We start from the raw sequence: 20,048 nt of genomic DNA, 5'->3' as shown, positions 1-20,048 counted from the left end.
CAAATTAGCTTTATCCTCCTGCTGTCATATTCATTTTATTTTTTTCTTTTAAATATCATAATAAAACCTGCACGATTTTTTACGATTTAAAAAACAAATGAGCTATGTATAATTTTCATAATTTATAACAGCTCACATCTCCATATTTAAAACATTAATCCATCTCCCACAAGTATACGTTTCAAGCCTTATTACAATATCAAAACAAAATATGCACAGTTATATTATTTAAAATAAAAGAAAACGAATGAAATATATATAATTTTTATAACTTATAGTCATATGCACTTTTATTAATTCACCATCCATAGTAAACTAATGATATCGTTAATATTCTTTTTCAATAATCGCCATAATATGAAATAGAGGAAGATAAGCAAAATGATGCCACTTTCCATGCAAACCAGTCATCACGTTCATATATTTCGAGAAAGGTTTAAATGTGCCTTATCATTCTCATTATCGTGGACAGCAACGACACGCGTTATTAGAGATATTCTGCAAACTGGACATTAGCGCAGCCGTTGTGGGTTGAAATGTAGACAATCGAACTTGTTATCTCATTTGCATATCGGTTTCATTACAGATGGAAATTACTCGCGCGTATCCAATATTTCAAGGGACATTACAACACGTCACGGAGTTTCGAAAGATTATTACGTTATTACGGGACGCTGAATTTCCGAGAGCTGATTCGGTGCAGACCATTACCACTTTCCTGCTCTCTCTCTCTCTCTCTCTCTCTGTCTCTCTCTTTCCTCCTTTCTCTCTACTGTTATTGCGCTCCATACGGTTTGCTTTACTGAGGACGCAAAGGGATTGTAAGACGGCAGTGGTAGTGTACCGTTGCAGGTCAGCCGTAAAAGCTCTCGCAAAGACGCGGAACTTGTCCCAAATGTAGGATATTGTTATGGTTGTACATTCAACGAATTGCGTAACTTGATCATCTAATCGTTTCTGTTATTGGCTGATTAATTGATACTATTCTATAATTCTGTTGTTGCTTCCTGTAGGATTTCTTATGTTTTTATTTCGACAAGAAAGCACGTCATATGAAATAATGGAGTATTATTTGAAGATTAAATTCCATTTGTTTGTTCGGTTTTTTAAAAAAAAGCCTGTAACCTAAAGATCTAAGAAAATTTATTTCATGCGTTTTGTTAGCGTATTGATATCGTACTGCAAAATAACCCTCTTATGAAGACTAAAATTGCTTAAATAAACACACTTACCTGCTACTGATTCCTCCATAATCTTCGAATTATCGCAATTTACTTTGAATATTCTAGAATTCTATTCTATTATATAGAATATTCCAGAATTAACGTTAACAACACAATCAGAAGAAACATGTATTGTAAAACAACGAAAAGAAAGACTCGACAATAATAAAATAATGACTTCAAAATATTTAATATAAATCGATGAGCTTGAATAACTGAACAGTGATTTATAATGGCAGTCGTGTATTCGATTTATTAAGATATTCAGTCCGACAATTTCACCATCTATTTCTAATGCTCGTTTCACGGATCGTTTTTCGATATCCGGTTGTAACTCATAAAAATCGTTCGACATAGTGAAACCATCGGGCATGATACATTAATAACGTTATTATAATAATTCAATACGACATATCTATAATCGCTGTAGCCTCGACTCGTATTTTTTTTTTTTTTTTTTTTTTTTTTTTTTTTTTTTTTTTTTTTTTTTTTTTTTTTTTTTTTGGTTTTTCTTTTCTACTGAACGATGTTTCTCATACGATCATCGCCATAACATTTCGTACGGTCGCTGTAATACGCTATTCACAACACTTGCCTTTTTGCACTTTTTTAGCGTCAACAATCGCAGCCTCGAATCATCACCGTGATTAATAGACGACGATTCAGATTAATCACAGCATAACGTATCTACAATATTTACAGAACAATCAATCGGCAAAGACGCGTTACGTTTCTTTCTCGTGCTTTATACTCGAGTTCCGTATGGAACTCTAGTAACATGTCCAAATGCTACATAGCTCTTTCGAACATGTTCACTTCCATTTAAAAAGTTTCGAATCATCTAACAGTATCAAGTGACAGACATAATGATAAAAACGAAATGACCCTCTTTTTGTGAATTTTATAAGACTGGAGGATTATTTACAAGGATCCTATGAAAATTTTTATAAAATAACTGAAATTAAAATGTAGAAGTTTCATAGAAGACACTGTGTTACTAAGAAGTAAAATTTTCCGAAAAAATATGAAAATTCGTTTTGCAAACGAAAGAACAAAAACATTTACAAATTCTTCTGATAAAAATGGGCGATTCAAGACTTTCCAAGTGCACTGCATCTACACTGTTGTTACCAGATCTACGTTAGACTCGAACGAAACTCGAAATAGAGTTCGTTCACAGAGAAAGTTCTGTGAACTTGCATCACAAAGGTTCAAAATATCGTATCAAGCTTCTACTTATTTGGTATTTACAGAAAATTATGCGAATCAAGAGTAGTAAGAATAAATTTGTTCATGCAGAAGAAAGCAAAATGGGTCAAGGATTCTATCGAAAAATGGCCCATGTTTCATTAATTGATGACTAATTTTCCTGATATTGTTCGCTCTATAGATCGTTAAATCTACTTTAAGTCTCGTTAAAGCTAAAAATATTGTCATCGACGTGTAGCCTTGCAGGAGGATCACGAATTCTCTTCGCTGATGCGTAATTGAAACTGAAACGACGAAGCTCTCTGCACGAAGACACCGTCGTCGATGATTCGGGGCTACGCAACATCATCATCATCATCGTGTTTCTTCGCTTCTAGTATGCAATAACTCACACGATTTTTATCTTAAATCGCGTCGAATCGCATTCGCGAACGCGTCCGCAATGTTTACGTATGTACGACTAGCGTTTTGTATCAGTGCATGCACGTTTGCGCCAGTCAGAAACAGCTAATGATGAAACCTAAGAGCGCGTATCTCAACACAACTACGATTCGATATATTATGTATATTATATGTTCCTGTGTATATAATGGATAATTATGCATTTTTCGTTTATTCTTTCATGCGTACGTATATATCATTACATGTACCGAAATACAGTTGTGCCTTGTTCGCTCGACTAGATTATAACTAACGTCATCGTGAGTCATCGTGTTACGAAATGCATCGATGAGGACCCAACGTTGACAACTGGTTGTTCGTTTCACGAGCTATGAGATCGGTTTTACGGATGGAAAGTACGTAAAATCGTTAGAAAATAATTTTTCTTCTTGTCGAACCGAATTGATTTACGTACTTTGTCATCTCATTTTTTGGACTTACTACGATTCAGAACAATTTTTAATTATCCTGGTTCGATGATAAAAGAAATTTTTGTCCTCATGATACAAGAGAAGTATGTGTTTGGTTTTACAAAGAGGAACATTTGTCTTTTTAACCAACGTGAACGATATAATGATAATGAAATGAACACGAGTAACGATTGAACTTTACAATGGAGAGGAATATCTATAGAACGTTGAATCATCTTGGAGAATCGTGAAATCAATGGTATTTACATAGGTAAGAAACGAAGAAACTCGTATAGACGAGTTCGTAATACTACAGAACTAACGGAACTACTCGAGTCGTTTCGAGGCCAGTGATTCTCAGCCGCCTCGGGAAAATTCGCGACACACATTTGATTATAAAACTCGTTTTTGGCGGAACATTTAAAGCGATAACGCGTTATACCAGACGACACAACCGTCGAATTTCTCGCGGAACATCGATGTGTCGCGTTAATATCGGCTGAAAACCGTTGGCGTAACCTATTATCATACGCAATCAAATCCTTCTAGTCGATACGAAAAGTTCTATTTTTTCGTCTCTTTTCTTTGTCTTTTCTCTTTTCCTAAACGCGAATACTCGATTCACACATGACAAGAGAGGACGAAGTCTTTTCTCGAATGCAAAGATGTCGCGCGCCACAAAATCATCGTCATTCATAAAAGCCTAGGAATTCCTTCATACTCACTGTAAGTATACTTACACAACATATCATATTTATATTTATTTATATATTTATTTATATTTATATATATATATATTATATATAATATTCTCTTTTTTTTTTGCTCTCTGTATACGTCTACGTTTAGTATGAAAATAATTTCAAGCGCGTCTTGTCTCGTCGCACTCGTCCATCATCCAGCCGAAGCCGGCGTACCGGAAACTGGTAGCCGTCTCCGGTCTGGTCACCGTCCAATAAACACTAGAACTGGAAGCCCCGTTCCCGCGACGTGAGAATCACCTTCTGATGGCTGGAAGTAGCAGTGACAGCAGACTCACCAAAAGATGAAGAACGAGTTGAGCCCGATGGGAAACGCCCGGACTTAGGGCGTCGACCGGAAGCTCGCCTGGCGGCCTCATCGATGGCGGATCGTAATCTCTGTCGTAATCTGAAATCAAACAAATCTTCTTCTACACGAATTTTCCAACGATCGAAATTTTGTTTCTATTTTTACTTCTCATTTCTATTAGCTTCCTAACTTGAACGAATTTTCGATTTCAGCGATTTCAGATTTGGAGAATCGAAGTTCAATGCATATGAATTTTTATATTTTTAAGATATGAATGAGTATGTCCTTCTGACAGTGCAGAACAATATATTTTTTTCTCAGCGATTAGATTTTCGATCTCAACGAGTACAGCGCTTCAAGTTTTAATTAGTGCACACGAAGTTCTATCTTTTTGAGAATAATCTTAAATAGATATGGGTTTTTAGATACAGTAAGTATTTGTTCACTGTAAGATTACTTTTAAATTACAGTTGATTAAATAGAATAATTCGGTGTGAATTGCACGTTCAATGACTCTGTGTCTTGCCTGACCATACGTGTCGTATACTACTTCTATCGTTTTAACCAACCGTTGATACCCAAATATCCATAACAACGAAAATATTCAATTTGCAAAGCAAATTTTAGAACATTTTCCCTGTTTAAAAACTCTTAATGGTTTAACTACCAAAATTTTCAATATTGTGACGAGCATATAGATAATAAAATTCTTATTCGTAAATCAACCGAATGGATTATTGAAAGTTTTATTTCTCTATTTAGTCTATAACACAGGACTTAACATTTTTATTTGCAGTAATAATTATGAACTGAGTTTAGTGGCATTTGGCATAAAGGCCTCTTTGATTTACGATATGTAGTTCGATCTCGTAAAACAATTTTGATAATTTCATAATTAATACATAACATATAATTTCGTATAATAATTTCAGATTATTAAAAAGTCTCTAGGCGAACTTAACAGCAATATTCAAGGACACGATATTCGAGGAATTAATTCACAACAGCTCAGTTCCCCTGGTCTCCAAATATTACATAGTAGCGCCTGAAACGCGACAATTTTGTTCGTTCGCGTGAACACAGGCGCGGTTTGCATTTTTCCCATAATGTATTAAATTGTTATTTTCTAGAATTAACTCTGGGTCCCTAGCCAACAAGAATGGTACTTGAGAGGGGATAACAGAAGCACGTAGTGAATATGTGGAAATGAGAATGCAACAAAACATCCCGTGCCCGCGAGAACATGTTGCGCGAATAATAGAGTGTTCGATTATAATGCACCTGCTGGGTAATCGAACGTTTGGATGGTGATCGTGCGACCAATGCTGATAGCATTCTGAAAGGATTTCGGTCGGACAATACGACGGTGATTCGAATTTCATAGAGAACGAACGCGGGAAACCAATTCGTACCCTGTAAGTCCGAATCTGAATAGTCTTGGGAACAATCAGTTTGCAAAATGCCATCCTCTTACGAAACAGTAAATGCAGGCGCTACGTACATACGAAGAAAAGTAGCATCGTGAGCTTGAAGAAGCAAGAGAAGTTAGTTTTCGCCTATTTCATTGTGCTGTATTGCATAAAGTCCTTAAAGTCGATTATTTGGCAAATAAGATGCAATTATTATTGAGCGACACAAAGCAACACAATCTTTTGTGAATGTATTTTGTGTGTTATATGAAATATTTTGAAATTTTATTGACACTGTTGCAAGATTTCATTATCATGATTATATCGTTAAAGTTTGAAAATATATATGGATATTACAAGATGTTTAGAGATGACAAAAGTATTTAAGCAGACTATATGGTAAACTTAAAGAAATTGCAAAGGTGGTCACGATATATTGGCTACAAGAGAATTAAAAATTCTTTTAAACATAGAATGGTAGAATTTTACATTGACATGAAGAAAAAGCGAGAAGTGTCACTACACTCGTTGATGAAATGAAACAACGCCAAGGATGCTGTGTATATTTTTCTGTGTTCACGAATACTTACGAGAGTACGATGTGTAACTCTTCCTAGCCTGAATAGTTTCTCTCAAATGAAAAAATATTTCTCTGCGTATAATCATTAAGTTTCCTAAAATGTAAGAGAAAATGTAAGAATTATGACAAGAGAATATTTCGAGATAAGAAATTTTTAATGAATAAACATGAAAATTTAAATGAATTGAATGAATTATAAATGCTCAATAAGTTAATTATTCAAATGGAATTTCACGATCGAAAAGAGTTCAAAATCTAGGGAATAATGGATTACTTTTCGTAAGTATTACTAGATTCTATTAGAATCAATAAACGAGAAAAATTTTCCGCTTAGTTCGAATAGCAAGATCGTCACGAATCACTGTTCACAGATTTCCTGTTGTGAGAATAAATTACCGTTTTGCTACTGAATAAACTTTTTAGGACTTTCCGGGTTACTTTCGATCAATAGGAACTCCGGATTTCCAGTATGCAAAATTGTTTTCGAATTCAACGAACCGGCTGCGTGTGTTTAAACGTCGGTGATTTAAAACAATACAAAAAGCTCGCGATTGAATACTAGCATTGTGTGTTAACTATAGAATGTTAAAAAAATAAGCATTTCAAAATTTAGAAGCTATAATAGCCATTGAATGAAATGAAAAATTCTTGAACAACATGAAACTTAAAATCAACCCATTGAGAATAAAATGTAATTATAGATAATTTACATTGTTAGTTTTGGTACCATAAGATGTACAAAAATATAAAAAAACTACAAAATATCATGAAAAATAGTTTCATCAAAGTCGAAAAAAAAAATATAGTAAGGGCACAAAATTTTAATTTTTCTTTCTGAAAGAAACGTTTAGTGTGCTTTTTTTTTACATCCTAAGACGATCTTTGCAAGTGTGAATTATAAATCAACGCGTGTGTATACATATTTTCTGTTAAGGAGGGTCGCCTGACACACACACACACACACACATATATACTTTTCCTACTTGCAAAATTTTTCAACATACAAAAATACGAAATGAAATTATTAAAGTTTAGAATACAAACGAAGATGTTGTCTGGCATATATATTCGTTTTACGACTTGTTATTAGGATACAGGATAACATTATTAAAGTTTAGAAGAATACGAGATAAAGACATTATGTAGAATGAATAGTCGACTGGAAAACTTAGTGCAAAGACCTTAATATTCATTGTTTGAGCACGAAATGTTACAGATATTAAAAACGGCGAAATTTATAGACAGCTTCGCAAATTATATACTTGCTCTTCCAGCGTTGGAAAGATAGAATGAATATGGTGGTGGATGTTTGAGGATACGTGAGAATCGTCCTATAGAACGGTCGATATTTCAACAACGAGTGAAATATATGTGCGAGTATGAGAATAGTCGGATAGAGAAGATAAATACAAGGAGTTGCCGCGGATAATACGAAGGGTGGGCGAGAGCTCGACGCTCTTCCGCATCTCGGAATTAAATTCGACCAAATTCTCGGAATCTCTAGGATATTTGGTCTGTGCAAATCCCTTTTTAATGAGATAAAAGGCTCGCCAGCGGAAGGCTAAATAAATTTATACTCCATTAGATATCATCCAGCGGCTATTAAATCGGACTGATTCAGTGACGTATGTAAGCAATAGATCGATCACACAATACGTAATTATACATACTGTGTATGTGTGTATATATATATATAGTATGTGTTAATATTCTTCCAATAAATATCAAGGAACGAAGAAATTAGTAAATTATAAAATAAACAAATTATTATATGTACAGTGGGGTTTTGGTTGTTCAAGTTCAGTTTAACCGAATGTTCCGTATTATCCGAGATATTATGAATTTTATCATGACTTCATTTTCTTTGAAAGTTTAACATGAAGAGTACGAAAGCGGTTATTGTTAAAACGGTTAATGAAACTTTTAATCAATTAAATAGTTAATTAAATTAATATTATATTATCAAAATGCTTTTTATTATTTTAATGCACAATTTATTAACATCCACGAACCGTATTATCCGAGTTTTCGACTATCCGAGACAGCTTCGATCCACATCACACCGGATAATCGACTCTACTGTATTTGTTTATGTATGTTTGTAGTAAATGGAACTGAAGAGATAATAACGAAATGCAAATAAATCCATATTCTCTAGCCCATAACGTAAAAGAAAAATTTATGAGAATTTGGCTTTGTGGAAAAGTATGAGTGTTACTTATTCAATCTTCTTTAATGCAAACTTTTTGAATGGTATTTTTATATTTTTATCTTCTACGATATATAGGGATATGTTTCTTTATAGTGATCATTTTGAACGTTCTACAAATTTTACGTTTTATTCGAGTTGTGCTCGGATTTCATAAACATTTCTAGCCTTTGCGCTATTTTAATTAGCTGTGCATTTTCCTCGAACAGAGTAAATAGTTCGAATCTTTCGCATTTCTTCGAACTTCTTCGCCATGTTGGGTATTTGTGTCGTTGATATAGTCCAGACATCGTCAAGCTTTTCTTCCTTAATAAAAATATCATTCACAGGAAACTAAGCAAATATTAACAAAGACTAAACGTACACACTTTTTAAGCTCGTAAAATCACTTCAAAATATTTTTCATGTTACCAAATCATCGACAAGGTAATTCGAACGTTTGTATAAATAATGAATTATAAATATAATCAAAATTAATCTCTTCTATATTATTTCACGTAAATTATATCCTACTTATAAAATATAAAAATGTTTCATCAAAATCCATTATTGCAGAAAAATACCAATTAACTAATTTAAAAAATCGATCCAACTTAATTCATTCACACCGATCAAACTTACCGCTTAAAATGCTAAAACCTGCATCTAAAGCGTCGTTCCCAAATTTACCCTGAAACCACAGAACCACGAACTTCGCCGGAACACTTACCACAACACCAAAATGACTATTCATAGTTCCGCAGAAACCAAGCCGCGATTAAGATCGAGTTTAAGATTCAGATCGAGTGTTTAATACCACTTAAAACGTTACTTGTTCTAAAATATTCTTTCCATCGAATTCACTCGAACTAAATATCGCTAAAAATTTTTATCCACAGTGTCTACGAAAAGTATTCACTATACACGTCTTATTTGCACAGTATCAGACTTTTACACTCAAATAACACGAAATTTAATATATCAACTTGGGCCTAAATAATTACCATGTAAATAATTAGTATATCAGCTTAAATAACAAATCATAGGGTGATACTTGTTATTTGATTATTTTAGTACCATCTCATTTATTCGTATTATTTTAATGCTAGCTGAAATAATAAATGCAGTGTGCAAATATTTTTTTTTTATAGCCGCTGCGGATAGGAAACGTTAAAATCGAGAATGAATGGCTGAGGCAATCAGTCAGAGAAGATGGCTGCCATTTTGGAATCGAGTCTGCCGTCGAATTACAGAATTCTGTGGAATTTGATGGATCGCGATATAGCGGGCTGGGAAAACAATTTATTAAATTATTCCCTTGGGTATCATAGAAGGCGGGTTGCGTCGCAATAAATACGTAGTTTATCGTCGCGTTCGATTCTTTTTTGGCACAGTCTCTCTCTCTCGTTCAATTTCGTCTCTCGATTGGATTGGCCGGTTGTTCTAAGTTTTACGAACCAGGTCCATGTTGGATCAACACCGCCACCTGTGGCGCTAATACAAATCCGGTAATGTTGCCGGCTATGAATACATGAATATCAACCGGGAAGAAGTCGATACATATGTACGTTTACTCCTGTTAACCCGGCAGCAACCTCGACCTGCATACAGGTATCGCACGAATGGAAACCAAGCTGTTTGATATGTAGTCAACCACGTATATCTGTGTCGAACATCCTCTAGCATGAAACGATTTAATCTCTTGTTTTGTGTATGTTTTTTGTCCTTTTTGTGATAATCTGATGCACAGGCCCACGAAAGCAACTGAACGCTTCTAAACACCTTTTACGAATACATTCTGTGTATTATACGAGACACTTTGAATTACTGTTATGTACTGTTATGTATAATGAGACAAATTTGAGAATGTACATATAAAGCTATAAAATATTCGATGCAAGTATATATTTTGTAGGGAACATAAACGTACTTAAACAGTGAATTATTTATTACATTCATAAAACTGAATATTCAATTGGATCATATTTAACTCTTATTAAATTGTTTAAAATGGCTATTCATGGCTGTATACTAAATTTTTGCTAAACATATGTTTGTAGCGAGTATCTTGTAATTTCGATACAGATATTCGGATTGAAGATTCAAGTTCGACCAGTATGATCATGACATAGTCATGTCTCATTACGATGACAATGAAATTTCGAAATGTTTTATGTAATACATATAACATAAAAGTTTTCTGTTTAAATACCTTTGTGCTTTTGATATTTTTTCGATATTTCTCTGACCGTAAATTCCTCGTGATATAGGTTTCGGTTGAGTGAGAACTTTCTACGAATCGATATCTAACAAAAATGCTTTATCGTCGTTATTAGAGAAGCGAAGTAAAACACACGTATGGGGGCGAGGCTCGGAACGGACAAGTTTTCTTATTTGAAAACCGATCGGGAAACAATCGTCGCGAATTCCTCTGGAGTAGTTCCTCGTTCGCTTTGGCTCGGTCTTCAGAAATGGACGTCGAAATCGCACGTCCGCCTGGAAAAAAGTTATTCCCACCTACGAGTAAATTCCACGCTGCGCGCGTGACTTTCCGCACGGACAGCGACAGACGAACCATTTTCCAACACTTTAACAACGTCTTTACCGGTCCTCGACCACACGATTTCCTTCACTTCTTTTCGTTCGCTCCGATTTCGTGACAGAATCCCATCGATTGTGGCCATCACGCGACAGCCAATTAACTTAAAGGAACTTTAACTGGAATAGCTGGAACTAACATGGTAATAATTGCCGGGAACTGTAGCAATTATTTGGCAAATTTGCGGTGAACTCGATCCTTTGAGAATTGTGTTTTATCGCCTTGGTCCAACCAAAAAGCAATTGATTTGAATTCGAAGTGAATATGAGAGAAAAAAAAAACAATTATTTTCACTATGACGTTTATTATGAAGCCTTTGTAGGAAACGTATTATCTTAATACCAGGGGATCAAATTTTCATTGAAATTCTGGAATAGTAAACTTATCATGTGAATAATCGTACCAACATTTTTTTCTTTTACAAAACCTCCGTGCAAACCATTTTATAATAAAAAATGTATTCCGAAAGATTAGAATAGAATAGTTCAAATACTTTCGTAGGCCATTGTAAGTTCGCTTCAGTTTCTTTGCAACAAGTTTGACACTTTAATCGTTGATAATTTTAACATTAGATAATATTTATCGTTTGAATTAACAAAATCGCAATCATAAAACTAATCGATCATCAACCGTACAAATCATTAGATTAATTTAACACGAAATAATTACGTTCTTCTTTCCTATGAAATTGGTTTGCGATCGAAGCGAGCTCCAATCAAGAAGGAGCAGCGGATCGATACACGTTCGTCCAAACTTTCCTCCGTCACGTCACGACATTAGGATAAGCTTCTTTGGAATCGAGGAGAGAATTGGCTGGCGTGTCGATCGACGCCTCGAAGAATACAGATCATAAAAGTTTGTACAGTATAAGAATCAATTCATCGGCAGCCATTGGTTGGCCGCCCTCGACTTCCTGCACGTGCGACGGATGTCGATCGATTTAACAAATGAAGGCGAGAAAGAGGCTAACAAAGAGAGTTGGCGGGAGGAAAAATAAAGAGAAGGATAGAAAGACGGAGAAAGAAATGGGAGAAATTCAGCGTTGCCCGTTTCTGCGTTTCGCCAGGCGAAACCAGTCGACGGCCGCGGGTCAACGAAACTCGTTTTTCATTAATTGAAAGTAAACTTTGAGAAAGGGGAGTCTCCCGCCTCGGTGCTCCTCAGAATCTTTCAGCAAAGTCATTGAAACTGAGTTCGAAAAGTTTAACGTCGGTGCCAGTTGCTGCCAATTTATTGGCATACGAAACGAAAGTGCCCTCGGCGAGACGTTTTATCTGCCACCCCCGCGATGTTCACGAGTATTGAGACACCTACTGCTTTTATACGAAACGTGACAATTAATGTAAAATATCAAGGAAGCGATCAATCGCACAAAACTTTCTGTTTCAAATTCTACTCCTATTGTTATTTAAGTACTTTATTATTATTTTACTTGTATTAAAATATTCATAACAAAGGAGAAAATTTGCGACGTTTTCACTGAAGGTCGCATAAGATATACCTAAAGTTGAAATTTTTGAAATACATATAAAATTTATATTATAAAACTAGTATTTGGGATATCAAACTTGTAATGATCATTCTCGAAAAAATGTTGTGTACAAAAAATTCATGTGATAGCATCCTATTTATTTTCTGATGTTAATATTTAACTATCTTAATGTATATTTAACTACTTACTTTTTTAGTTAAATCACGTGTTAGAATCTTTAATTATATTTAATTCGAACTTCAACCTTCTCACTTATTTTCTATCGCACAGCTTATTACATACAGCATAATTATTCGAAAGAAGCGAATGGAAGTTCTCCCTTCATTGGTCATACTTAGTACGCACGTAATTTTACATTAATACATTATTTCTTCGCGGAATATTTAGACTTTTAATCGATATTCGAAATTTAACGGTAGTTAAACTCGCTGGATTGGTCTTCTCATGCGTATTCATAAGATATTACAACGTTCAATATTCATAAGCTATGCGATACTTTAAACGGCACCGACTGGAATCAGACCAGCAGCCGTAAGAAAATAAAACCGCGGAGAAAATTTGTCTTCCAACTTAACTACCAAGCTCCATTTTAAATGGAATTCGTTTTATACCTCGTGTCACACAGTAATCAGACGAAGTTTTTTGATCAATTATAAAATTCATGTTTCCTTAAATTCCTTTCTTACGTCTCAACAATTTGAATATAAATTAAACCAGTGAGTTGTAATTTGCATGTACAATTGTTTTAATAAAAAATTGCAATTTATGAATAAATACATTTCTAAATAAATATTTGTGCTATAATGTTTAAAAAATATTTAAATTTAAAAAATATAATATTATAAAATTAAATATTAAAGAATTACATTAAAAAAGAATTGGATAAAAGAGGTATTAAAATAATTAATTATTAAATATGCAATTGTAAGTGTGCAATGTTTTATCTGAAAATAAAATATTCTTGTATATTTCCAGATACTTTAGGATAGTAATTGAAGAACGTTTTTCTCAAGACTGATCGATAAATTCTAATAATTAAATTATCATAGAAATAGAATCAATAAAGTCTTATAATCTCCAGATTGAAACAAAAGTCGATTAGCACTCATTAGAATCTTTACTCTGTCCAATTAAAATAAAATGAACATCGTATTAAAAAGTTTGGATACTTTTTGCGATTTCATTCGATCAATATCTGAAGTAGGGATTCTTGATATAAGACTCTCGAACTGAAGTGAAAGCACTTACTGTGCGCTGAAAAAGAAGTTCATAGTAGTGCCAACTATTGTTGATGTCTTTGGGCCTGGGAGTTTCTCTCGAACTGGCGCGTCTGAAAAGGACTTTCAGTACAATTTCAGCTCGCGAATAGATATACGAACATGAAAGTTAGACGTATGAGAAAATATCGTCGTTTGACGAGTACAAACTAATTAGCAACTTCGGTGAAATCAGTTTTCCACTAACAATCGCAATCTCCTACAACTTAGAATAGTACGCTAATTAATATCAAGATATCTGCCCGTGCAACTTCAGATCATACCATTTTCAATTATCTAATAAAAAATCCCAAATTTTAAACTAGAAGTAAGAATATTTGTTGTTCAATTCTTGAAAGTTTCTTTTTTTATGTATAATTTAATATTTCCACTATTAATCGCATCAAAATAAAGAAAGCCTATGTTTAAAGGAGTAAACATCCAAATTCTGCTCGTACAATATTCAGTTACTTTCATGAGTCAGTGTATCTTTTAAATAATCTTCTTGTCTTTAATGGTAGAAATTATAAAAAGATACCGTAGAAAATAATTATTTTAAATCAAATATTATTAACAAGAAGCAAGCAGGCCTGTTTCAAATCTTTTCTACTTTATTATAAAACAAAAATTGCAATTTTTAATTCTTAAAATATTTACATAATATACCTCAGTATCTTTTAACTAATTTTTCACATATAAATACGAATTGATCCAATTATTCACTTAAAGTTCGTTGTCTCAATTCAACGAAAAATCCCTTCAGAATCGTAAGATCAACATTATGTTTATGCAATGGCGAAATTGCAAATGTAAGAAAAGGAAGGAGAACAAAAAAAGAAATGAGATCAGAAACGTAAGAGCAGGAGATCGATACGTGAGGCTACAGAAGATCCATCAGTGAAATCACTGTCGTCGAAAGCGTAATTCTGAAATCCATTCCAGCCAGTTAAAGGGGACCAAGTAACGTGAAGTAATTCGTTCACGGATAAAGGGTATCACCGAACATTGGCAATTTAGTGGATTCACTGGAGAATCTCTCCACCTCGAATGTGCACCGTTGACGAGGTTTTAATTACGCTAATTACTCGAACGAAGCGGTACAACAGGCAGCCAGCCAGTTGTATCGTCGTGGGAAATGCCTGAGGTACGCGGCCCGCGTTAAAATAGATATTTACTGACCTGAATTTCGCCATTCCTCGACCTCGTAGTCGATAGGTCGTTGTCGTAATTTCTTGTTACCGTTTCTACCTAAAATGCATTACACAAAGGCGGTTTTACATGGCGTGTTTTACGACGGGGACGTCATGACGCGGGAGGGAGACACGGGAATGGATGTCCTTGCTTCAGCGGGGAGGAAAAAAAAACAAGAAGGGTGGATGGATGCAAAGTGCCATCGAGAGGGTTCTGTACGTGTGCATGTGCGCGCGCGTGTGTGTGTGCTATTTTATTTGTAAATTAATGTCGAGTATTCTGCCTAATTCCTCGCTTTTTCGCGAATATTTAAACGCCACAGGTTTACGTTGCCACGACTTTTCGTGTAGTGTGCACGGCATTTGGGTGTTTTTATAGAGTGATTAAAATTGAGGTAAATGTAGAGGAAATAGGCTGAACACCTGCTAGATTTCAAGGTAGTTACCATTCTTCTTCATTGATGAGGTCACGTGGTAAGGCGGTGGTGTAGTAGACGTGGTTGATGGTGCTGGGATTTCTGTGAAAATAAAGAAATTGTTTCTCAATTAGTGCACGAATATTTCTTTCCATACTTACAGAATTTATACTTGCAAAGGTATTAGTTATTAGAAAAAAGAAAATAATAAAAGAAATTTCCAACTTTGCTTTGCTTGTTTAAGTCGTAGACTAGCTGATTCTCTTTCAAGGTTCAATATATTTTCTTTCTGCATATTTCAATACTTGTATATCAAAAAAGCTCAGCACAAAGATAGAAAATTGTAGTAAAAAATGATTCTACGAAAACTGTATCAACTGAGTATTGAAGTTCTGCCTTATCTCGTATATTTCCCTGATTTATCTCCGATCGATTTGCAATTTTCCGCGTACGTGACAATTTATATATATATATATATATATATATATATATATATATAAACGATTTGTGTGTAAAACAACAATGAGATATTGAAAATATGTTTTCGTACATTTTCCTGCTTCAACGCAATATTCAGATTTTTATATGTACGAAATGAATACTGTTATATCGAACATTATGAAAGTTATTTTAAACAAGAACTTTTAAAATGAGAGGAAGACATTTCAGAACGATCTGTATTGAAAACATTGTCAACAAAAAAATAATTTCATCTGTTTCTCTTTTATTGGCATCCAATGTACATGTCCGTATGTTTATATTCTATGCCTAAATATACATGTCTTTATGAAAAAAAATCGTACATGTGCTAAACAATACAGGAATGAATTTAACTTCTATACGAAATACGAAATATATTGGAAAACTGGGAAAATTCGAGAGTGAACTTCCACCGCGTTCATTTCGTAGCAACCGACCGTACGATATATCTCGTTAAACTTTTAATTTCAGCCAATTTACTCGTCCAAGGAGGTGGAAAAGCATATTCTCCCGGGATAAATATATCCTTCGTAGATTTAATCGCCAATTACGAATCACGTTGAAAGGATAAGGACGCTTGACCTCGTCAAACGATCGATAGCTTTCGACTGTTAACGATAAGAGTTTTAGCGTAAAGTCCATTGGGAATCAATCGATTACTTTATTACTAGAAGATGACATATAAAATATGATTTTTTCGTTTCCGAATATTTTGGTTTTCACACTTTTTATATGCAATATTGATGACATGATACATTATTCAATTATTATAGATGTAATATTTGAATGCAAATTTTTTTTTATGCGTTAAAATATGTTATTTTTATTGTGAAACAATCAAATACTTTTCTTAATTTGTAAAATTAAGGTAATCGTTATTTGACACTATTTTATTTATTATTAGAAAATTTATGCTATATAAGAAAGCAGTACAGACGATATTGAAGAATGCTAGTGCTTTTAAATTTTCTATACTACGATACCACATATTATACATAGCTCTTTGGTCAAAGGTTGAAACGCTTTCAGTCTATCTATATCTCCCAAAAATGGAAGGTAATACTGATAGAATTCCTGAAAAATGCTCACCATCCAATTTGATGTCACCGTCTGTTCCGCCAAGAGAATTTTGCGCCACGCATTTGTATGAACCAAAGTCCCTCGGGCCGACATTTCTAATCTTCAGCATCATGTACTTGTTGTAGCCGTTGTCGGTGGAAACCGCCTCATATTTATCGCCTACAATAGAATGGTAATTGCCTAGGCAAATAAAACCATATTCTTCCTAGGTTGAAACAGTTTATACTACGCGACAGAGCAAATACCATGGTAAATCAAACGACCTGAACTTGTGTGAATTTTTTAATACTTTCAGTTTGAAACGTACGTTCAAACGTTCTATGGAATCTGTGACTCAACAAACGTGCGTGTGTACATAGTTAGTTGAAAAACCAGAAAAAATTTTAATTCCTTACGTGTTGTTAATAATTTTTTAAATTTTTAATTAAAAATTTTTGTAATTTCTTTCTCTATCGTTTGTATAGAATAAGAAAATGTTTGGGTTAATTGATTCTATACTTCTTAGTATACGAATTATTCCATTTTTCACATCGCAGTTTTACAAATACAGATTTTTCGGAAAAAATTTTACTTTGATTAAATTCTTGAATTATCATATATTTCTAGATATATGAACTTTTTTATTCGTAAATATTAGGGTTCTAGCGAATGTTTGACTATTTTTTTTTTACGATAGAAAAAACGTAAAAATTGATATAAACAGAAATATTTATATTATTCTTGAACTTATATGCTGAATATGATATCCTAGCGTAAAAAAGAAAGTATTAATGATGCTATCAACAAAACTATATAAAAAGTTCTTTTGCAAGAACGTTACGTAGCAAGGTATTTTCTCAACTTTACTGTGAAGAGTTTACGGGAACATATTTCTGTCGTCGACATAACTTTCTTTTAAGGCTTCCACGCATGAGAGACGTTGTGATATAAAAAACAGCACATACGAGACAATATCTGAAGCAAATTTTCAGAAGGCAGGCAACAATTGCAATTTAAACAAAATTGTAAATAAATTTGAAGGCACTGACGAAATCATTTCATTTGAGTCAATTTTGAAAATATCGATATCAATGAATAATCTAATTTTTCTAATTTTAGATTTAATTTTGATAATAACGACCTCTAGTTTATTTTAGAAATCGTATCCAGCATATTTCGATTCACGTCCACGTGAATAAATGTTTCCTTTTTACGTTTGTTCAATAAAATAAATACTTTTCTGTTCAGCAGATTACCACAATTGAGGCATATACATATATAATTACTATATTAAAGTTAAAATTACCAGAGACGATCATGTCACCGCGTTCGGTCGTCCAATAATTAATCGAGGTAGGGTAAGCTTCGGTGTGACATTCCAACGTGACATCTTGTCCAATATATGCCGCTTCCAGCTGGTTTGGTATCGAAAGCATAGGAGGAACTGTAACGATAAAAACATTAACGTGATATATTTAATTTCTTTCTCTCTTTAATTGAAATAATATTTTCGCTTTTGAAACACTTTATTTTATTTCTTTTATGTCTAGCCCTTAGAAAATACGAGGTATATCTATATATTCTTCAAGTAATATAAAGAAACACCTGCAATCATACTTGTTTCTTTCTATAAGAGTCAGGTAGAATTAATATTTGTTTTAAAGAAATACATAATACAAGAAATACATAATTACATTTAAGTAATATAAGAATAAAATCAACTTATTTGAAAGACATTGTTCTGTTTGAAGTTAAAAAGTACATTTTTAATCTAAATAATAAATTAAGGAGAATAATGATTATAAACACATTTTTAAATACTAGATTGGTTTTACTTCGTGTTATACTATGCAATACGAATAAAAAGGAGGATAGAAATCAAATGTTGTACCGAGCAATTAGTATAACGTTTTGTATCATTCCTTTAGTATTTATTTACTCGTGAAGACATTTATTTCCAACCGGAATAATGCGGGAATTCTTATGAAAACAAAAAAGTAGATATTTGAAATAGTTTGAGTCAATTTTCGGAATTAGAAGTGCTTTGAATTTCAGTAACCAAAGTTTCTACGCTTTGTACTCTCGAAATTTGGAACTACATATTCGAACTGTGTAATCAAGCGCATTAGAACTCTCTCGCTCGTAACTCAATAAATCCTAGCAGATCTACCAACTTATTATAAATCTCGATAAAACATTGACTTTCCATTTGTTTAGCGCAAACGTAAACCTTCAACTCTTGTGTAAAAAGTTAATAAATAGAACCGTAAAAAAATACAATCCTGTTCAATCTTCTATTTAATCATCACCAAATCTTGCCTCGCCTACCAATCGGTTAAAAACGAGCCACATTGTCAAAGATAATTCGCAGCTATAAATTCCATAAAACCCTCTCAGCGGACTGAAAGCGTTACCAGCTCCCGCGGTTAAAGAACAGATGCTTATTTTCAACTGCTCTCGTCGGCGAGTGAAATTTTTCTACGGACCGCGGCTTCCCTTTATTCAACTCGGCCGCCCTTTATGCGGTAAAAACGAATGCCTTGAGAGCACCGCAGTTGCCACCAGTTTCATAGACACCGCCTTTATGCTCTTTAATTTTCTCCATTTTTCCGCGGACTCTATAAAGTTTCCATGCACTTGAAACTTAAACAGAGCCACCACGATCCCGCGTAACGCAAGACTTTCCTTCGCGGAGGCGAAAACATTCCTCTGGAAAGTTTTTTAGTTATTATACGGTATAACAGGCGAAACCTTCGCCAGCCAAACGATCGATATAGATATATTCCGCCGCAATATCATGTCATACATAGTTCCGTCTTTTACGGACCAGCGTAAATCACGATTTACTACCTCGTACGCGGCGTACGCCGTGGGACGATATCATTGGTGGATCGTGTCCCATGTCCACTCTATATTCTTTCCCCTTGACGTTTTTGTTGAGTTATCGAGCTGATATTGGCCAGCCATTAGCTGATCAACCTGATCGCCAAAGATTTTCAAACGGCTATCGATCTAATTCTTTGGAAAAAGTCGCTGCGATTTTATT

At 34.0% G+C, this 20,048-nt stretch overlaps 1 protein-coding gene across 6 annotated transcripts in view; it reads right to left on the bottom strand.

Moving 5' to 3' along the window:
- Positions 1-1,449: 1,449 nt before the first annotated feature.
- Positions 1,450-20,048, bottom strand: part of LOC122571143 (neurotrimin-like) — a 295,840-nt gene continuing 277,241 nt past the window's right edge. For 3 of the 6 annotated variants that reach the window (XM_043734518.1, XM_043734517.1, XM_043734521.1), the window contains 6 exons: positions 18,309-18,446; positions 17,033-17,203; positions 15,494-15,565; positions 15,037-15,105; positions 6,333-6,416; positions 1,450-4,432 (listed from right to left, as the gene is read on the bottom strand). In XM_043734518.1, coding sequence (XP_043590453.1) covers positions 4,281-4,432; positions 6,333-6,416; positions 15,037-15,105; positions 15,494-15,565; positions 17,033-17,203; positions 18,309-18,446 — 686 coding nt within the window. In that variant the 3' untranslated portion in view covers positions 1,450-4,280. The remainder of the gene's footprint in view (positions 4,433-6,332; positions 6,417-15,036; positions 15,106-15,493; positions 15,566-17,032; positions 17,204-18,308; positions 18,447-20,048) is intronic. The other 3 variants (XM_043734519.1, XM_043734520.1, XM_043734522.1) reach the window with 3 other exon arrangements.

Source organism: Bombus pyrosoma, linkage group LG9 (assembly GCF_014825855.1).
Source record: "Bombus pyrosoma isolate SC7728 linkage group LG9, ASM1482585v1, whole genome shotgun sequence".
In the NCBI taxonomy this organism is placed as follows: Eukaryota; Metazoa; Arthropoda; class Insecta; order Hymenoptera; family Apidae; genus Bombus; species Bombus pyrosoma.
Note: the sequence above shows the minus strand (reverse complement) of the source record. Positions and strands in the feature narration are given on the sequence as shown.